The sequence below is a fragment of the Channa argus genome, chromosome 17, assembly GCF_033026475.1.
Source record: "Channa argus isolate prfri chromosome 17, Channa argus male v1.0, whole genome shotgun sequence".
Classification (NCBI taxonomy): domain Eukaryota; kingdom Metazoa; phylum Chordata; class Actinopteri; order Anabantiformes; family Channidae; genus Channa; species Channa argus.
Genome location: NC_090213.1, coordinates 773323 through 794063, shown reverse-complemented (window position 1 = coordinate 794063; position 20741 = coordinate 773323). Strand labels below are relative to the sequence as shown.

Genomic DNA, 20741 nt, shown 5'->3' with positions numbered 1-20741 from the left:
CATTTAACCACATCATTTTCTATAAGTACAGTCTCTTTAGTTTACTCCTTAAGCTTTAAGCCACATTTTGCCTCAGAGTTATTAGTTCCCAAGTTACGTCTTTTCTTTAGTTCGCAACGTATGCGTTTATTCCCTGGGTGTAGCCAGTTTAGTTTTTTCTTGGTTTTGTCTTGGAGTGAAGTTTGTGAATTTATCTTCCAAATTTAGTCTAAATTTATTTTTTGTGGTCTTCAAATTGAAACCCTGGGTTTATGCCCATACTTTAGTCTGAAGTTTGTTTCCGGGGGTGCAGGAAAATCTGCCATCCGGTTAAGATATAGTCAAGTCAAGTCAAGCTTTATTGTCAGTTCTTCCACATGTACAGTACATACAGGGAACTGAAATTGTGTTTCTCTCGGATCGATGCTGAGTACAGATAATTCTAACAGTGGAGTCTAAGATCTAGATCACATGGATCCATGGTGCACATATAATAGTTGTTTTGGTGACGGCATCCAGACTATGCGACTCCTGTACTGGTCCAATGGCCCGTGAATTCCCCTCCCACCCCACCACAGTCCGTCACCTACATGCAGCCAGATAGTCATGGCCATCTGGACACTGGTGGTCTGCTGGACACCTTGGAGGTGCACGTATATGGACTGGTGGAAACATCGATGTGTCTTAGCTGTCTACTAGTGATCTGATTGCATTTTAAAACCAAGTCTAACAAGGGTCTTTGTTTTTTTATTTCCCAAGTTTAGTTCATGGTCTTAAATCTTTGTTATCTCCAAATGTAGTTCCTCGGTTTTGTTTTTGAGTTCCTACGTTTAGTTCTGAGCTGAACTTCTACATTTTTAACTAACCATTTTGCTTCTGAGTTCAGTTTCTGAAACTGTTTGGTCTAAAAAAAACCCTCACAGTCTGATCGCAGCAACAGAAGTGACTTCGCTCCAAAGCAAACAGCAACGACCTCACAAACCAGGGACACACCCACCCCGAGTATGTATGTATGTGAAGGGGGGGGGTGTCTAGGGTGGGTGGGGTCACTAGAATGTAGGTCAGACCAGGATGAGACCAGTGGTGCAGCGAGTTCACCACTGCTATAAGAACAAGTCTTTTTCTTCTTTTCTTTCTAGAGCAGAGATAAAAACAAAAAGGCAAATTTATCCAAAAACCTAAATCTACAACACAACAAAGTGTGAAGGGCTCTGAAAACTCACTGTATGTGTGTAATCAGTGTGTAAAAGGACCATTACTGCCACTTCCTTTAGTTCTGTACTTCAGTTTAGAAGTTCTGCTTTGTTTTTTTCTCCTTTTCTTCTCTACATCTCCCAGGGAAATATTGTAGCTCACATCACTGCAGGTAGAAATGTGACCAGTGCACTTAAGTGCAAGTTTAAAGTACTTTTAATATTTTCTTATCATGCCAACTTATACTTACTTCATTACAATGGAGGGGAAAATACTGTCCTTTTTTTCCTGGATCAGCGGCTTTGGGCTTGTACCTTCAGGGGACGCCACAGCCTTCCGCATGTTGACTTAGCACGTGTTTTTACGCCGGATGCCCTTCCTGCCGCAAGCCTCCCATTTTTGTCAGGGCTTGGGACTGGCACCACAGTGGCCCTTGGTGGCTGGCCGAGGCCACACCTAATGGGGTGGGATTCGAACCCTTGGCCTTCTGCATCCCTACCACTGAAACACCAGGCCCCCTTATAGTGCGCTTTTTTACTCCACTACATTTATCTGAGACCTTTAATTACTTACTACAAATGAAGCTTTTTGAATATAAATTATGAGCAGCGAAGATCAAATGTACTGTATTAAACATTATTAGAGATTAATTACAGTAAATACATGTTAACCAGAAATGATCAGTAAATTAAACTATACATTTTTTTTACTGCCAATGATTTTTTAAATTATATATTTCTTCATGGAAAACTACCAACACATTCTCAGATGTGAGGATTTACTGTTTCCTTTCAACGTTTTCATTTTTTCCCTCTGAATAATTTAATGTTTAAAGATGTTGATCGTTGGACAAATAAATATTTAGATTTTTATTTATTTATTTTTTACAATCAATGAAAAAAGTCTGAAACAAAATAGAAAATGTATCTTTAATAAAAAATTAAATCTATTACTAGCAGTTACACTGCTTCTTATTCACCCATTTGCACTCACCCTCTCACACACCCTCACACACACACACACACACACACACACACACACACTATACAGCTGGCCAACACTCACCAGGAGCAACTAAGTTGGGGTTCAGTTTCACTTTGACATGTGACCCAGTTGTGGTTTTGCATTTATGTGTTGACACATGTCATTTTTCATCACTATTTAGGTGTTTGGACTCTGTTTTGGTTGTGATCGTTTATTTTCGGTCATTTTGTTTCTGTATTTGGTCGTTTTCCACAGGTTTGAAGACAAACTGTGAGTTGATAGTGATTTTGAAGCTCTATTCAGTTGTTCTGCATCTGTATTTGTTAAATATTGTTTATCCACTCTTACTGTTTTTAAAGTAACAATAATTTTATTTCTGATGTGTTTGTTACACATCACACGTCAGCGGCTGTGTAAAAAACAACACTACTGACTTTGTTCGGTTTAATTTAAATGAGCTCCGTAAACTTACAGGCAAGAAACAGGATGTAAAAAAGCTTCTGTCTGAAATATAATGAGCTAAACAACTAAACATGTATAAGTTTATTTTGGTGTCTATTATTTAAATGTATAAAAGTTGACTGTGCATTCACAAAGTGTTAAAGAGGTTTCACAGCTTTGTGTCTGATTTATTTCAGGACAGAAAGAAGCTGCAGATGATGATACAAAGACTCAGTGGTCCAATGGAAAAGAGCTGAAAACTGTCTTTGGTCAGTCAAAATAACACAAAAGAGGTCGGCTCTTTTTCCAGGATTGAAAAGAAAACATGAGCGAGTGGTTTCATCATTTCGAAACAGATTCTGTGAGTGTCAGGCTGCTAATAAACCAGTGGCAAACGCCCAGATTAAACACCAGGAGGTCCTGAAAAGCAAAGATCTGGGATCTTTGCAGGAAAATTAACCCAAACTGCTGATGGTGAGAATATGTTTGAACATCTGAGAAACCAAAGGAGTAGAAAGTCAAATCAGAAAATGTGTTATTTCAATTTGTGGAATAAATATTATCTACTTTAATTTTTTCTCCCTCTCTTCCTGTTAAAACATTACTTATTCTTGTGAATATGTATAAATATTTGTTTTTATTGATACTTAGCCTGAAATAAAATATTTGCATGATATTTTAATCCTGCAAATCTTGTGGAAGTGTAAACGACAAAAGTCTGTGGAGGAAGACGTTGACATGTGCCTGAAACCTGCAGATAAACTCATTTCTAATTTCACAAAAAAATGCTAACAAACTCTTGTTTAATGCAAAAATAATCTTTTTAAGTTAGATATCATTCATGAACTGTCTTGACAGTCATTTGCCAACAACATCTGCAGTCCCAGAATGAATGTTTTTGTTCACATTTTCTTTTACATGGAGAAGTGCTGCTCTGCAGAATTCAGATGTATATTGTTTACACATTGTCCAGTTTTAACTTAAGACTCAACTTAAACAACAGCTTTACAACGTTGACTCTGTATTTTGTAGCTGTTTTTGAGGTGAGGCCTTTCTTCACGCTTTTGTTTGTGATGTATATCAGAGCCTGTAAAGGTGAAACAGCTTTAGGTGTAAAAACTGACCTGGGAAATAGTTGTAAAGAAGCTTTTGTTTTAAAAGATTCAAATTCTGCACTGAAGTAAACCCAAGAATCCAAACTCTTCATAAGGTACAAAAATATTACCATCAAAACAAACTTTAAGTAGCAAAAGTGTTCACTGTGCAGAATGAATCATTGCAACGGCTCTTTAAGCAAAAAGTGGTGAGTGAATATTTTTTAGTGTTGAGCCAAATGTGCTGAAATTACTCAAAATACATAATGACACGAAGAAACCGGACTGGTTTTCACTATATATCTGTCAGGTATTTCATGAAGTGTAAAACAAGTGGGGATGGATTCATGGGGGGAATGTTTATGTAAAAATAACCCCCCTCCAGCCCTGAGCAAACACTATCCTGATGGTTCTGAAGAAGACAGAGACCAGACCTTTACTAAAATGCCCAAATTCAGGAGTGAGAAGTTTGTAGAGATTCAGCAAAGAGGACTTGAAGCTGTAACAGTTTAGAAGCAGGACTTGGTTCAACAATGATCCATTCAGTGGTCCCAAGATGCTGAACACTGATTCTGAGGGCGGCTTTGTTGTCTCTCAGAGCAAGTTTGTAAGATGTGCTGTTCGACCACGTCACAAATCACAAGTGTTTTCATGCAGAAGTGCTGCATGAAGCACTTTCTCTTCAGAAAGACGTCTCTTAGTATTGACTGATGGTGGCGAGATGCAGGACATCTGAGCAAGGATGAAGATGAAAAAACTGGGCCTATGTCAAAAGGCCTGTGAGACGATTCCACAAGAGAACAAGCGGGACAAACCTTCGATTCCAGTCGGTGCTGGAGTATCGGATGAAGTGTAGGTCCCTCTCTGCACAGAAGCAGAAGGTCATTCGGCCCGAGGAGAAAACTGCACAAAACAAGTGTGACACATTTTAAACTAACAAGACAGAAAGAAGTGCAGTTTCCATGACTCAGCCTCAAGAAAACCTGATGGTTTATCCACTTAACAAACTCACGCAGCAGCACACAGGGGCCAGCTCCTCAGGACAACACTCAGCAGTCCATTGGCATCAACTCCAGAGCCTCATGGTGGGTTTGTTTAAAAATCCATAAACTCACAAATGTTGAGATTTCTCTATGAAACCAGACCACAATCTTTCTTTAAACTACTAGTCAAAACTTGGCTGCTGTGGTCACATAAACTAGATGTTTTGGTGGAAAACAAATAGTCTGTGTTGTCTCAGATGAGCATCTCACCATTTAAGCAAAATATCAACTTTACCTCCTTAGGAATCTCGACGTTTCTAATGCTTCTCCTCCACTTTAGTAAAATCACCTGTTCACGTGGTCTATGACACCACCATCACACACTGGCACTGCAGACCTGGTGTCCCTGCCCCAGCTGTCCACAGAGTGAAGACATGTTAATGGTTGATGTAGGGTTTCCATGTTAGGACAGTGGAGACACTTTTATCCAAATGGACCTACGAGAGAGGTACGAAGCAAGTAAAAGTCTAAGCCAGGACAAAAACATTTCAGATGTTTTTCAGTACAAAGTTGTGTAAGAGCTTTTTAAATAATGGAATTGGGACTGGTGAGCATATTTTTTTACCTCCAGTATGAATATTTCCTTATTATACTTTTACAGTATCAGTTGCACTTAGAATTTACTATTTTCAATGTGGTATTAGTAGTTTTACTTAAAGCAACTGAATACTTCCACATATTTTCATTGGCACTGATATTTGAATCTAAAATTTATATGCATGCAAAACCACTGTAATGTGACTTATAGAAATATAATGTAAGGAAAAGTTAAATGTTTTGTTTGGTTTTCAGACACTGACCGGATTTTACCTCTTAGGTCAGTGAATGTAACACCGATATAAAACAGAACGAGATGACCGGGAAAGCAGCGTCCTACAGACGACAGTTGTGAGGTTTTATTTTGACGGTTGCCATGTTCATGGCTGTTGCTAGGTAACTTCACGGCGTTGGGCATGTTGCCATGGCAATACTACAGAGAGCAGCGTTGCCACGGTCACTTCAGTAGAGGAGGGGGATGCATCGTGCTGCATTCACACGTTGCTGGTTAGTTCCAGCGTCCGTATCCTCAGATGACTCCTGTCACCTCATGTCACACCAGAAGAAACGGTCGGTTAAAAATATTAACACTCACACTCATGATCGAGCAGTTTATTAGTGTTTTAACTGTTAGAATGGAAATATTGTGCATCATGGAAACCAAAACGATGTGGGTGTTAAATAAAGTTGTGTGCACATGTAACAAGTGTAAACACTGTGGCAGTTTATACTTCATGTTTGAAAGTCAAAGCTCACAACATAAAGAGAGAAAAACTATGACACACATCATAACAAGAGGCACAAATGTCACAAATAAACACTAAAATGTATAAAACCACCACAAAGTGACAAAATGACATCCGTCCACGGTCTAATTTGCAGCTTAAGGTAAAAGATGCAGCTGTTTCTAATGTCACATCCATCACCTGTGGCTCAGATGACAGATTTTTCTAATTTTGTCTCTTTTCTGTTAATTTAATTTTTGATTAAACCATCTCCACCTCCACCTGCTGCTGGGTTTTTCCACACAGTGTCTCTGGTTACACTGATGTTTCTTCTCAGGATTTATTCATTGCTACAAATGTTTATTTAAAAGTCTGTTAGCAGTTTACAGCCCAAATGTGAAATTAATTATTTAAAATGATTAATTTCTCTGGTCTCATTTCTCTCATCTTTCTTTGACCTAAAAAAATCCAATTAATGAACAGAAAAATCTGTACATGAATTACATTTAAGACCTGAACATTTTGGATTTCTGCTGAAACTTTGTTAATGAGGCACATGTGGAACAAATATGGACCAGACTTGTACAAGTTCTAAAGTGTTTAGTACTTTTTTTTTTCTTCCTGATAAAAACAAACTACTAACACTTGTGCATTTTATGTACATTTGAAGCATGTTTCATTACTCTCAGAGTAAAAAACAAAACAAAAGTAAAAGTACCTGTTCAGGCAAATATTTGAAGTGACATTTGATTTTCTTTGGAGATGGACACAGGAGATACTTTGGTTAAATGTTTCCCAACTCAGTATCTTTGAGATTTATTTCCTGTTATTAGACTCAAACAAGCTCCATGAGTTTTCTGATAACTGCTGCAGTGTCGCCTCCTGCTGCTTGGTTTCTGTCCCTGCATCTCTCTTTGTCTGCAGACAAAGACAAAGCACGAGCAACAGAACATGCATGAAAACATCTGTTCTCCCTTCACAATGATTTGATCACATTAACAGGACAGACTTCAGGTCAGCGGCAAGTTAATTTCTTAGTTAAATGATTCTTGAAATCTGTCACCATCTGTAAACAGCAGGGAGTATAAATGACACATTATAATAGATTTAGAAAAGAATATTCCACTATAAATATTATGACTTTATTGGAAATATTTTCATTTTATTCTCAGAATGTTATTGTTCTAACTTGCCACTGAAATGCCGCTCTCACATTGGAGAAGCTGCAGCAGAGAAAGACTGAAGCAATTTATCAATTATCAGAAACAGATAATCATCGTCATCAGTTGTGATTGAACCTGTAAGACAAAAAAAAAAAAAGAAAATGGACTGAATCAAAAATGTAGTTAATCCAAACTACAGATGAAAACATTTATTTTTACACACTTCCAGGATACATTTATGAACCAGAATTATTCCATTGTAATATTTCCTGTTCTTAGTTATTACCCATAGAAGCTCACACCCAGTAAGCCACAGACATCAAAATAACACCTTTTTATCTTCTTACCTTGAGAAAGACATGTTTACGTATCATATGTGTCTCAACACATGCAGCAATAAAAAAGTACAACTGTACTATCAGGAAATAAACAACAGTGTGACTCTGACCATTTCAGGTCACAGTGTCAGCTGTAAAAAAAAAAAAAAAAAAAAAAAAACAAGAATGTTGAGGTAAATCATGTTACCTGCAGGTCTCATCTGGGAAAGGAAACGTCCACGTTCAGGCTCACACTTTAACATTGTACTGCACTGTAAATAAAAGCTTAGGCTTAAAAATATCCAGCATAGTTTCACACAGCTTGAGGTGATGACTTCAAACGTTGAAAATCCAAACACAATTAACACGTTTCATTCATTCAATATTCTCGAGATTAATAAATTCACCGTCGTGATTTTCCTCAGAAAAGACACAAAGAGTTTTGGTATCTGTAACATCAAAGCTGTTTATAACAGTAACCTGCACCTGACGCTTTTCTACTTTACATAAAAATCTGCTTTTGCGCGACTTTGGCAGCATCTGCAGGTCTGTTTCATCTTGTTTTAATCTTTCCTCCTCTCTGTGGCATCCTGGTCTCTCTCCTGCTCCTGCTCCTGGATGACCGACTCCTCTTCCCCCTCCTCACTTGCCCGTCTCTGGGCGTCTTGCTACCAAGGACCCGTCTTTCCATCCTCAGCACCTCCTCGTACAGATACGCCGGCTTCACATCCAACAGGAAGGAGAAGAGCTGGAGCAGCCAGACAAAGGAGCGCGGCAGCGTTGCCTCCATCTCTGAGTAATGACTTTTACACTTCCTGTGCAAAATAAAGAAGGACGCATCAGGACAAGACATCAAACAATTCAATCCACATGCAGTGGACGTATATTTTCATACTGAGGGAAATTAAGTTGTTCTGATTTGTGTGTCACATTAAGAAACAGCTGAACTCATCAGTTGGTGTAGTTTGTGTAAAAAGGAAAGAATTAAAAATTGTGTGATTTTCCTTCACTGTCAGTTCACTGGCAAAATTGTAGTGTTGAAACGTGAAAAATGCAAAATTTTGTTTTTTGATTTAGAGATTTGTCTGTTTATAGTTTTTAAGTCCAAGCAGCTTTTTGTTTTATAGTGTTTTGTGGTTTTAATTCTGCAATTTTTTAAACTAATGTTGCTTTTTAATTTTTTTACATAAAGACTTTTTAACAGTGATGAAATTTGTCATTTTTGTTTTAATGCCAACATCCACAAGGGGCCACAAACCAGTGTCTTCCTGTGCCAGTCTCAAGTCTGGATGAATGCAGAGTTAGGATCCTGACACATGCCAAAATAAAGATGCGAATCATGACCTCCACACCGAATCTGACTTCTATACGTTTGGGTGGTGGAACGAGGAAGTTCAGGAGTGTATACAGAGAAAGAGGTTAGCTAAGAAGAAGTGGGACACTGAGAGGACTGAAGAGAGTAGACAGGAGCACAGGGAGATACAGCGTAAGGTGAAGGTAGAGGTGGCAAAGGCCAAACAAACAGCATATGAACATATCATGTATGTCTGAGTAAATATGGAAACATTTTCCATTGTGTCATCTGTCAACTATTTTATAATTTATTACTCATGTACAGAATGTTTTGTGTATACACCTGATTACACAAATTAGAGCCACATGAAAGAGTCTGAACTCTCTGAACCTAGTTGTAAAATGAAAAACCTTTCCAACAGACGTACCGGGGATCACAGGGTCTGAGCGCTGGGTGCCAGTACGTAGAGTTTGACGCAGTGCTGATGTTTTGTTTTCGGGTCAAGACTCCGTCCAGCCTCTTGTGGTGCAGACTGGGACCGTCAGCTCCTTCCTCGTCTCCCCAGCAGAACCGGAAGCTGGATGGATCGGGGGGCTGGACCGCAACCGGACAAGAAGACAGCTTCTCGAAACAGGCCTGAACCTGCTCTGCTGTTCCTGCAGAGAAAAGCACATCTGTGAGTCACCTAATAGTTATCATACATCAGCAAAGAAGAAAAAAGCGACGACGTGACCAAACACAGCAGAGCGGCTTAAACTCGGATGTTGGGGTGGGGTACAGTGAACACAAACTCAGATTCTTACTTTTCTTTTTCATTATGACATATTTCTCCTTCCTGCTTGGGTAAAGAGGTTTCTTCGGCTTCCACTGTTTCCTGTGGATGGGAGTGGAGGAAATGATTAATGTATTTGTCATGAAAAAACCTTATGATGTGAAACACTGAAAAAACTGAATCAATAACCCCCCTAAAAAAAACATGCATTAAAACTTTGCTTTAATCAAATCATCCCACAATATTACACTCAAGATTTCATTTTAAAGACTGAAGGTTTGTTGAATCTATGACATTAGAAGTTTTCCAGCTCCTCTGAACAATTTCACAATAAGTAATAATATTAAACATAAAAAAACAGAAATCTGCACAAACTTAAATTTTACCTTTTAACTTTTTACTGCAGGGGAAACCAAGTGATGTTGAGCTCTACAGTGTGACAGCAGGGGGTATCTTACCTGGCAACGTCCTGGTCCCTCCTCTGCTGAGCTCTGATCAGAGCGGCCTGCATCAGTCTGTACCACCTCCGCAGGTTAAACATGTTTCCTGTCACACCCAACAGAAAAGAACAGAGCTGCCATTAAGTTTGGCACTGGAAAAAACACAATGGACGACATTCCTTTTATGCATGTGAGGAAGGTCACAGCCTCCTCATCGCTCCACACACATCTGATCATTTCCCTTCCTTACTGGAAGTAACGTTTTAATTTACAAGATGACCGGAGTCACTCGTGATTTGGTTTTTGAATTTTCTTTGTTCTGATTAAGGTTCTTTATGGACATAACAGGTGAAGGGGAAACACAACTTATGACAAACAGGTCTGGGGGGAGATTTGACATTAATACATTTAGTGCATCTTACAGCTCCTGAGATTATCATCAAATGTGATATCAGCGGTAGATCATTTAGGAAGTTTTCAAGTTATTCAAGTTTTCTTGAATATTACAGTAAACAGTGACAGTTGCCTGTACATTAATGGTTTCTCTGCAAACAGGAGCTGCTGACAAATCATTCTGGAAAATCTGTTTTGTGATGGAGTTGATCAACAAAAGGTGAATATCTGTGCAGCTGAGTCAGTTGGTGATTTGAAATAAAAACAGGAGGTTGAACATGTAACAAATCAGCACTGAGGTGAAGAACCAACCTGAATCATCCAGGTCTGCGACTTTGTTGGATAAATCCCTGAAACACACAAACCAAATAGACACTTACCATGTAGCAGGAACTAACGTTAACCACATCCTGTGTGCGTGTGCGTGTGGGTGTTACCATTCGGTGAGGTCGTCCAGGCCGAAGAGGACCTTCATGGTGATGATGATGAGAGCGACGGTCTGGACATCATACAGCGGCAGGGAGGGACAGGACACAGGGTCAATAGTGTGGAGCTTTTGATCTGCCATACCAGCGCACTCCATCAGCTTGCAGACCCATGGGTGGAGCTCGTCTGGGAGGGACAGGAGTTACCAGTGGTGCTGTTAGTACTGTGGTGGTGTACAGTTTGTAATGTTAGTAGTTACTATTAGTAATCAGTAATGGTACAGCTGAGTAGCAGAATCACTAGTACAGTTACCAGGCAGATTAGCGTCCGTCAGGTAGCGAAGGCTGAGTAGTGCTGGGTGCAGCAGACTCTGTTGGTTGATTGGAGGAAACGCAGGAAGCTGCAGGAACAAAAGCAAACTCTGGGCCTCCTTATGCACCACCTGGTGGGACGGGACACTCTACGGGGACAAACACACCCACATCAACACTTTGGTTAAGAGGTAAACAAACCACTCAGCTTTCTAGACTCTCTAAATAAGAAACTATTCTTTATTTCTGACCTCAACTTTGAAGACGAGCCCGTCTCTGCCATCAAGTTTCATCTCTTCTGGAAGCTCCTCGTAAGCATTCACATATGGGACATGGCCTTCCTTCACCAACCTGAAACCAAACAACAGTTCCAGGACTTTCTAGGGAGACCTTTGATGACATGTGAGGCTGTATTTTTGTGTTAGTGGACCATCCACTCGGTAACACTGCTGTACAACTGTAAGTGAACTCCAGCCAAGTTCTACACACATTAACAAAACAGGATGCTCCCGACCACAGTTTGGAGTCACACGAAACAGCCTGAACACGTAAAGGAGCAATTTCAGATTTTCAGTCAAAATTTTTTCAATTCAATTCAACTTTACTTATTTTTATTTATGTCTTGTAGGCTTGAAGCTTGATGAACTGATTAATTTTATCTGGTTCCATAGATAAATATAGCTGCGTATCATCAGCATAGCAGTGGAAATGTATGGAGTGTTTTCTAATAATGTTGCCTAAAGGAGACATATATAAAGTAAAAAGTATTGGTCCTAACACAGAGCCTTGTGGAACTCCATAGCTAACCTTTGTGTGCATGGAGGATTCATCATGAACATGAACAAATTAAAATCTATCAGATAGATAAGATTTAAACCAACCTAGTGCAGTTACTGTAATTCCAATTTCATGTTCTAGTCTCTGTAATAAAATGTATCAATGGTTTTAAATGCAGCACTATGATCTAACAGAACAAGTATAGAGATGAGTCCATTATCTGAGTCCAAGAGAAGATCGTTGGTGACTTTTACCAGTGCTGTTTCTGTACTATGATGAACTCTAAATCCTGACTGAAAGTCTTCATACAAAGTATTCCTGTAAAGGTGGTCACATAATTGTTTTATGTGACCACCTTTTTCAAGGATCCTTTTTTAAGGATTTTAGAAATAAAGGGGAGATTAGATATTGGTCTGTAATTGGCTAAAACACCTGGGTCAAGACAGGGTTTTTTAAGTAATGGTTTAATTACAGCTACCTTATAGGCCTGTGGTACATAGCCTGTTTCTAAAGATAGATTGATGATATCTAATATGAACGTATGCATTTAGGGTAAAGCTTCCTTGAGCAGCTTAGTTGGAATAGGGTCTACAGACAGGTTGTTGGTTTAGATGAGGTAACAATTGAAGTTAACTCAGAGAGATCTATGGGTAAAAAGCAGTCTAACAGGGAGTGGGGCCTTATTGATGATTCTAGCACTGCTGTACATGAAGATCTATCTGTAATTTTTGGGGGGAGGATCTGGTGAATTCGTTCTCTAATAGCTACAATTTTATTCATAAAGAAGCTCATGAAGTCATTGCTGCTCAAAGTTAAGGGAAAACTAGGCTCAACAGAACTATGGCTCTTAGTCAGCCTGGCTACAGTGCTGAACAGAAACCGGGGGTTGTTCTTGTTTTCTTCTATTAATGATGAATAATATGCTGTTCTGGCATCACTGAGAGCTTTTTTGTACGTTTTTAAACTATTTTTCCAGGCTAAATGAGATTCTTCAAACTTTCTGGAACGCCACTTCCTTTCTAACTTTCGTGTTTCCTGTTTTAAGTTGCGTGTTTGTGAACTATACCATGGAGATCGCCTCTGCTGATTTACTGCCTTCTTTTTTAGAGGGGCAACACTATCGAGTATTGTACGTAGTGAGGCTGCAGAATTGTCAACAAGATAATCTACTTGTGCAGGAGTAATATTAAGGAGACTACTTTCCATTGTATTAACATATGGTGAAGCAAATGATGAAGAAATAATTTCTTTAAATTTGTTGACAGCTTTTTCACTTAAGCATCTGCTATAGTGGAATTTTTCCCTAACTGCTATATAGTCTGTTTTTGTAAATTCAAATGTTATTAAAAAATGGTCAGACAGAAGAGAGTCGTGAGGAAATATGGTTAAATTATCCGCTTCAATTCCATACGTAAGGACGTGTGACTAAAACAGTGAGTGGGTTTATTTACATTTTGGGAAAAAACAATTGAATCTAATCTAGTCAAACTTGAAGCATGTCTAAAAGACATAAAGACCTGGATGTCCTACAACTTCCTACTTCTAAATTCAGACAAAACTGAAATCATCCTCTTTGGGCCTAAAAACATGAGAAATATGCTGTCTAACAATATAGTTACTTTAGATGACATAACTTTGGCCTCCAGTACTGCGGTGAGGAACCTTGGAGTTATTTTTGACCAGGATTTGGCATTTACGTCACATATAAGACAAATCTCTAGAACAGCCTTCTTCCACCTACGGAACATTGCTAAAATTAGAAGCATCCTGTCTCAAAGTGATGCCGAAAAACTGGTCCATGCATTTGTTACTTCTAGGTTGGACTACTGTAATTCCCTACTTCTGGGGTGTCCTAATAACTCCCTAAAAAGCCTTCAATTAATCCAAAATGCTGCAGCAAGAGTGCTGACTGGATTAGGAAAGAGAGATCATATTTCACCTTCACTAGCTTCTCTTCATTGGCTTCCCATAAAATCTAGAATAGAGTTCAAAACCCTCCTCCTTACATACAAATCTCTTAATGGTCAAGCTCCATCATATTTAAAAGATCTCATAGTTCTGTATCGCCCGATTAGACCACTTCGATCCCAAAATACAGGCCTACTTGTGGTTCCCAGAGTTTGCAAAAGTAGAATGGGAGGCAGAGCCTTTAGCTATCAAGCTCCTCTCCTGTGGAACCAGCTTCCAATCCAAATTCGGGGAGCAGACACCCTCTCTACTTTTAAGACTAGGCTTAAAACCTTCCTTTTTGATAAAGCTTATAGTTAAACTGCTCACTCAACCTGAACTAGCTTTTCTCTATACATTTACTTGTCACCACTGTATACCATTAATTCTATATCCTACAACCTGTACGATGCTTTGTTGTTGCTTTTTTGTTGTTTTGTTGTTGCTTTTCTTGTTGTTTTGTTGTTGCTTTTTTTTGTTGCTTTTTGTTGTTTTGTTGTTGCTTTTTTGTTGTTTTGTTGTTGCTTTTCGTTGTTGCTTTTCGTTGCTCTTTTCTTTTCTTTCTCCACTTTCCACTCACCCCAACCGGTCAAGGCAGATGGCCGCCCACCCTGAGCCTGGTTCTGCTGGAGGTTTCTCCCATTAAAGGGAGTTTTTCCTCTCCACTGTTGCCTAGGGCTTGCTCAAGGGGGATTTGTTGGGTTGCTTCTACATACTTGTGTAGTCTGGACTTTATTCTGTAAAGTGCCTTGAGATGACTTTGTTGTAAATTGGCGCTATATAAATAAAGTTGAATTGAATTAAATTAATAATGAATTAAACGCAGTGCTCAGGCAGTTACTGTCAGCATCTACATGAATGTTAAAGTCACCCACTATAATGACTTTATCTGTAGTAAGCACTAAATCAGCTAGAAAATCAGAAAACTCAATCAAAAACTCTGAATAAGGGACTGGAGGACGGTACACGATAACAAATAATAGCGGTTTTTGAGTTTTGAGTAAGGCTCTCAAATGAGTTATAACTGTGTTTAGGTCTAGGAATTATTGATAAGCTACAATGGAAGATTGCTGCTACTCCTCCACCTCGGCCTGTGCTCCATGTGAACCACCCAGGAGTGACCAGCTCTTACCTGAGCAGGTCACTGAGTGTCAGCGGCTCGTGGCTCCAGACCAAAGCCAGGTGGATCAGAGCCAGAGTCTTTTTCATGCTCATCAGTACAGATCCACGCTTCAGCCGAGTTGTCAGGTAGCTGACGATGTCAACCGAGCCCGAACCCTGCGACCAATCACTGGAGCTCTCTGAGGAAATAAAGGAGCATTTAATCTAACTAAGAAAATGATCACAGCTCACAGAGAGGATGATATTCGTGAAACTAAGGCTATGAAAACTGGTCACATCTCTGCTCTGTAACCCTAAACTGTTTTACAGTGTTTCCCTTACACTGGTATGAACATGGCGGCCTTCCATGCCAACGAGACCCTCCGCTGCCTACACGATGGGAAACGTTACGTTCATGACCAATCCGCTTCTTTTTAACATCTCGCGGGTAGGTAACAACAGGATCCGAGAGCTTGTTAACGTGGCCAACGTGTAGGACTGCCTGCCCCCCATCCACTCCCTTTTTTACTTGAAGAATGAGAACCAGCGTTGTAAAGAGACAGACAATTCGGACCAACTAAAGGCTGTATGATTTGTCCGTTACAGTCATTAAATGCACCAATTCATTGTCCCCTCCCCAGCTCGGTGAGAGCGAGAGCAGCGATAGAAGGACATAGTGAGTGAGTGAAGAGAGGGAGCAGCGTTAGCGAGAATAAATACGAAAATCAGATGGTCTTTTCTGATTGTTACACTGCGGTTACGTTGGAAAACACAACCAAGCACGTTCACACCTCCACAAAACCCTGCAGGCAGGACTTTTCTCTTTTCTGCTCCTACGTGGCCTCTTTGCTCTGCAGGTGTGTGCGCACACACAACCTAAAACCTAATGTTTCCAATGTAGAGTGTAGACATTAGGTCAGACAATATGATGTTGTGCTGTTAAACCAAGTCCACTCCTAAGCGAAAATAAATTATACAGATGGGATGTTTAATGTTGAATCTGATATATCAGAGTACGCGTGGTAAGTTCCAGTTTGTTGGCCTCATACATTTAAAACGTTTTAATTAGAAAAGTGTTAAACTTATTTAATAGCCCATTTAAACATTGTCTTTCATAACTGGAATATTCTGTTATATATGCCATCAGCATAAAGAGCCTGTCAGAAGAGGAACCCCAAGATGGCTTAAATTGAGGCCCCGAGCGGGACTAACAGGAGAAATTATTTGGTTGCAATAAATACATCTTATTAATATTCACTTTGTTTTATTTGACCCTTAGATGGAATTTACCAAGCAAAGGTGCTGCCTGAAGGGTTTTTAGGGGAAACACTGTTTGAAATTAAGAAACTTCTGTACCAACATATGACACATATGTTACATACGGTTTACAAAAAAAAAAAAAACACAACACCTTTATCCAGTTGAACGTGTGCGCTGAGAAATATGTTGCCTGAACAGCATTATCTGTGCTTTAACAGGCTTTTAATGATACCACCACCATCCTCTGGCCCTATCAAACAGCAAAAGTGTTTTCCAGCCTGAATCTACCTGCATGAGATCCAACACTGCTCGACAGGTTCGTCTCTCCATCGGTGTCGCTGGCGGATATGGCTGGGGACCTTGCTGCACTGTCCGAGTCCGAGTCTAGATTTCGCTGAGGAGAAAGAACATGGAAGGGAATCAGGGGCAACGGACAAAGTGATGAAACGACGATGGAATTTTCTCTCCTCGTCTCTGTCGTGAAAATTGGTCATACATGAATGTTCTTCAGTAGTGAGACACAAAAACCAACATGTAGTTTCTAGAGCAGGTTCAGAACCTCTCACTGTGAGCACATTAATTCATGACTTTCTCTACCAAACTTAAGCTTTCAAGTGTTTGTCCAATTAATTTGATCACGTTTTTAAGAAGATGGAGCTCAGTTTGGATCAGCAGCCATATTGTTAGTATTTATGCAACTGCAAAAAAAGAACAAGAAAAAAACAAGCAACAGCTGCAGAATTAAAAAAAAAAAAAAAAAAAAAAGAACCAGCTAACAAGTGAAGAGTTTAAGGGTTTGTGAACTGACCAGTTTAAACTTGGAGATCCTCACTGGGTTGTTGGTGTAGGCCTGTCGACTCTTCTGCACGTAAAGTCTCCACAGCTGACACAACACGTCGTCCTGAAACAACACGTCCATCAGCACAGCTGCTCACCTGGCTAAGTGTCCCTCCAGGTTTAATACTGACCTTAAAGTGTGGACTGACTCCCAGTCTGAGAAGAGCATTGGCCTGATTTCTCAGGATGAACTGAAAAGCTTCACAAACCATCCACAGATGACCTCTCTCTGAAAAACATGGACCAGGGAACCAGCCGATGTTCTTTATTGTTGTACAAAACTGAGACTGTTGTTGAAATCCTGACATCTTAATTTAAAGACTTACGTATTTGTTTTAGGTATTAGTTATTTAAAGAAACACTGACCAGGCCTCTTGGTTCTTGCTCCTCTGCCGATAGTGGAGACCCTAGTGGATCCGGGGGTGTACGTCGTCTCCACCACCTCTTTGGTTCTCTGAGGACATTTAGACACATTATCTTGTTAAAACTAGTTCAACTCCACACAGATGAAACCTCAAAAAAGATGTCAACTTGTTTATAATCACAGCTTACAGATAGAAGGAACTGGAATTCATGTAAAAACAAGTCAATTTTCTACTTGAAGGTTTTGCTTCTCATTGCAAATATACAGTTTCCTGACAGATTTATGTGACTGTGACAGAAGCAAATCAGCCACATATTATCTGTCAATAAAAAAATTACATAGCATGTTTTTTATTCCTAGAGAAACCAACTGCATCCTGTGCAAGATCTGTCAAAAAACTGAATCTTTTTATTGAGCTTGGTGTCATTGGTTGACTCCTCAGAGCTCCTAAGCACTTTTTTGCTGGGACACGAGAGCTTTCTAAAGTTACAAATGTTGATGAATTGCTTCTAGTTTTAAAAGCAGGACCAGAATTTCCTGCTCTGACAAACTTGATAACTAAAGGCCCAGCTCTCAGGTGAAGTTTACCTCGATGACATTGTGGCAGGATCTGCAGTAGAAACGACCCTCATCTGAAACCCCCCAGTCCACAGCTGAACACTGAGCGCAGGGCTCCTTGTACCATGCCTGAACACACACACACACACACACACACACACACACACACACAGAATGAGAAAGCCTAAATTTAAGTGTACAGTAGAACCAACGTTTGATCACAGTTAAAACTAGTTTTTTTAAATTTAAGCGCTTAGGTGAAATATTATATCACTAAAACTACAGTTGTATATAGAGTAATTAATTTATATGAGATTGTATAACTGCATGCTGAAGTATTAGTTTACAATGTCAACTTAATAAAAACTGAATAGAGCACAGAAAGCAAGTAGCTCATTGTAAGAGTGTAGGAATATTCCCTCCATTAGGAAAATTAGAGTTTAACGCTTTCCCAGCTTAATGTCATTTGTAAATTATTATTCACATGATTAAAAGCATTTGTTAGGCTTTGGTGAGAGATTCTGCTGAATTCGGTATTAAACACCTCCAGTTTAGACTTAATTCAAACGTTTATTTGCAGTCAACTGACGTAACATAGTTAATAACAGTAAATTATCTAATGTCGATTGATTTACTGCCTCCTGTGGATTTGTTGCCATTGTTGACACAAATTTAAATATATAGAAATTGAATAAACAAACAGAAATATGCGCTATTAAATAGACATTTAATGAGGTTTGGAGTTGACACAGAGCTGTAGCATTTTTATTCCAAATTGGCATAAAATCTCTGAGTCGTGTTAGCTGCATGCTGCTACGGCAAAATACCACTTTTATTAAAATACGGGAAATATGAATCACTTCTTACAGTGTGCTCGTCGTCCATGTTACCGTAAAAATAACCGTCTGATGCAGGAACTGGATTTTAGGACTAACTCATCCTCAGCTCCACACGCGGATGGTTTGTTTGGTATTTTTCTTCTTCTGTGCTTCCCGGTGTGGTGTGAACGCCCTCTGCTGCCGCTACCAGTCAGAAACATGAACTACAACTCGTTCCACTGCAGGCAAAATTAATAACACGCAAAACGTGTCTCCTATAGACAAAATACGTTGCAAAAATTGCAAGTAATATAAACGTGAATTAGGTGCATAAACGTCGTTAATTCATTTGATAATGGCCGTTTATTGCATTTAAAATCTTAAATACATGTAAAACAAAGGCTTTGTCGCTTTTTTTGTTTGGTTCATTTAGTTTTTTTTTTGTTCTACTGAAAATGTTTTTCTCTGAGATCTGTAGATGAGTCAGTGGTAAAACATTGGATTGGGTTGCAGAAGGCCGTGGATTCGAATCCCACCACACCAGGTGTGGCCCCGCCCATCCGAGCCCGTTGCGGCAGGAAGGACATCCGGCATAAAAAATTATGCCAAATCAACGTGCGGAACAGGTTCCGCTGTGGCGACTCCTGAAGGTGGTTTGATTGGTCAAAAAACACAAAATTCTATAAATGTATGAAATTTGCTTTGGTCATTGTCATCGTGTTAGTAGTTGTAGTTATTAGTAAAGACATTATATAAATGTTGAATATTGCATTATAAAATAATTGGTGTGTTAAAGGACAATGTTTGTCTTTGGTCCATGATTTATTTCCTGATTGTATAAAAATATAAATAAGAAAATCTAATTTGGTAAAGTTAAAAAAAAACGTTTACGTTATAGTATTGCTAGTATTCCTTTTAATAAGTTAATATCTCCTTAAAGTTTTTATTTAATAGACAGTTTGAACCTATGCGTGTTTAAGGTGTGTAATAAAGAAGGGATTTCTCTAACTTCCTGCACATTTACAGTTTCCCGTATAGTCTGACTCTTTTAGTGTTTATATGTTTTCCGCTGTGTGTTTTTATCAGGTTGTAAAAGCGGATTTAGATGAGATCAGATGTTAAAAATAGAGCTGGCAGATGTCTGTTATTCTCTTACATAAGATGGACGACAGACATGCTTCACTTTGATCCGCTACAACTTGGGTTAATTGTTTAACTCGTGCAGTAGACACAGCTGTAAAATATCGATTTCATTGATAGTTTTTATCTATGTTACAGAGACTTTTTAGATTCCAGCGTGACTCACGCCTTAGTGAAGTTCGACAAATTACAATAGAACGACGGATTTCCAAAATAAAGTTTCCTGTGACTTTTTTGGTAGCTATTGGTAATTTTTGAAGTAAATTTATTCTAGATACTATCAATACTACTACTAGTACTCCTACTACTAATAATAATAATACAGATAAAAGAAACTGCAAAGAAAAGAAAAAAATAATTTGCTTTGTTTTTGTGCTGGATAAGAAGCTACTTTTATTTCCTTAATACTTTCATTTATATAATTTTGTTTCTTTCCCTTTTCCTTTTTCTGTTTGGGTTAAGGTTTTAGGGTCAATCTCAGGTCTTCTACCTCTACTCGGCACAGATGTTTTAGTACGCTGTCTCAGCCATTTGTCTGTCTGTCTCCCATGTCTGTCCTGCCTGCCAGCATCTGTCATGTGCTGGATTGTGTCAGGGATCAATCTCTCTCTCTCTCTCTCTCTCTCTAGTATTTCTCAATATTTGAGATAATTGTTTTTTAAACGCTGGTTATAATCTTACAAACCGAGTTTTTACTTTTTTAAATATTGATTCTGTTCTAAAACGGTCGTTACAACAACGACATCATTTTACTGTTTTTACTGTTTGCTAAACCGTTAGCTTTTATTGTGAAGGCAGATGTGCCCACTTCCGTCCCGCACCTCCC

The 20741-nt window shown here is 39.1% G+C and overlaps 1 protein-coding gene across 1 annotated transcript; it reads right to left on the bottom strand.

The window, feature by feature from the left end:
• Positions 1-7354: 7354 nt before the first annotated feature.
• On the bottom strand, positions 7355-18969 carry taf1b (TATA box binding protein (Tbp)-associated factor, RNA polymerase I, B). Its single transcript, XM_067482876.1, has 15 exons — positions 18825-18969; positions 17988-18086; positions 17402-17489; positions 17167-17264; positions 17007-17099; positions 16487-16592; positions 14970-15138; positions 11365-11464; positions 11115-11262; positions 10814-10988; positions 10689-10726; positions 10002-10089; positions 9575-9645; positions 9199-9427; positions 7355-8292 (listed from the first exon to the last, which is right to left on the bottom strand). Exons 1-15 carry the CDS (start codon positions 18840-18842, stop codon positions 8031-8033), a joined length of 1782 nt encoding a protein of 593 aa, XP_067338977.1. The 5' UTR covers positions 18843-18969; the 3' UTR covers positions 7355-8030.
• Positions 18970-20741: the final 1772 nt, after the last annotated feature.

Coding starts and splice junctions, on each gene's coding strand:
- taf1b (XM_067482876.1), bottom strand. Junction 17,490..17,987: donor CCTGCCACAATGTCATCGAG/GTAAACTTCACC, acceptor AAATGTCCTCAG/AGAACCAAAGAGGTGGTGGA. Junction 9,428..9,574: donor TGTCATAATGAAAAAGAAAA/GTAAGAATCTGA, acceptor TTTTCTCTGCAG/GAACAGCAGAGCAGGTTCAG.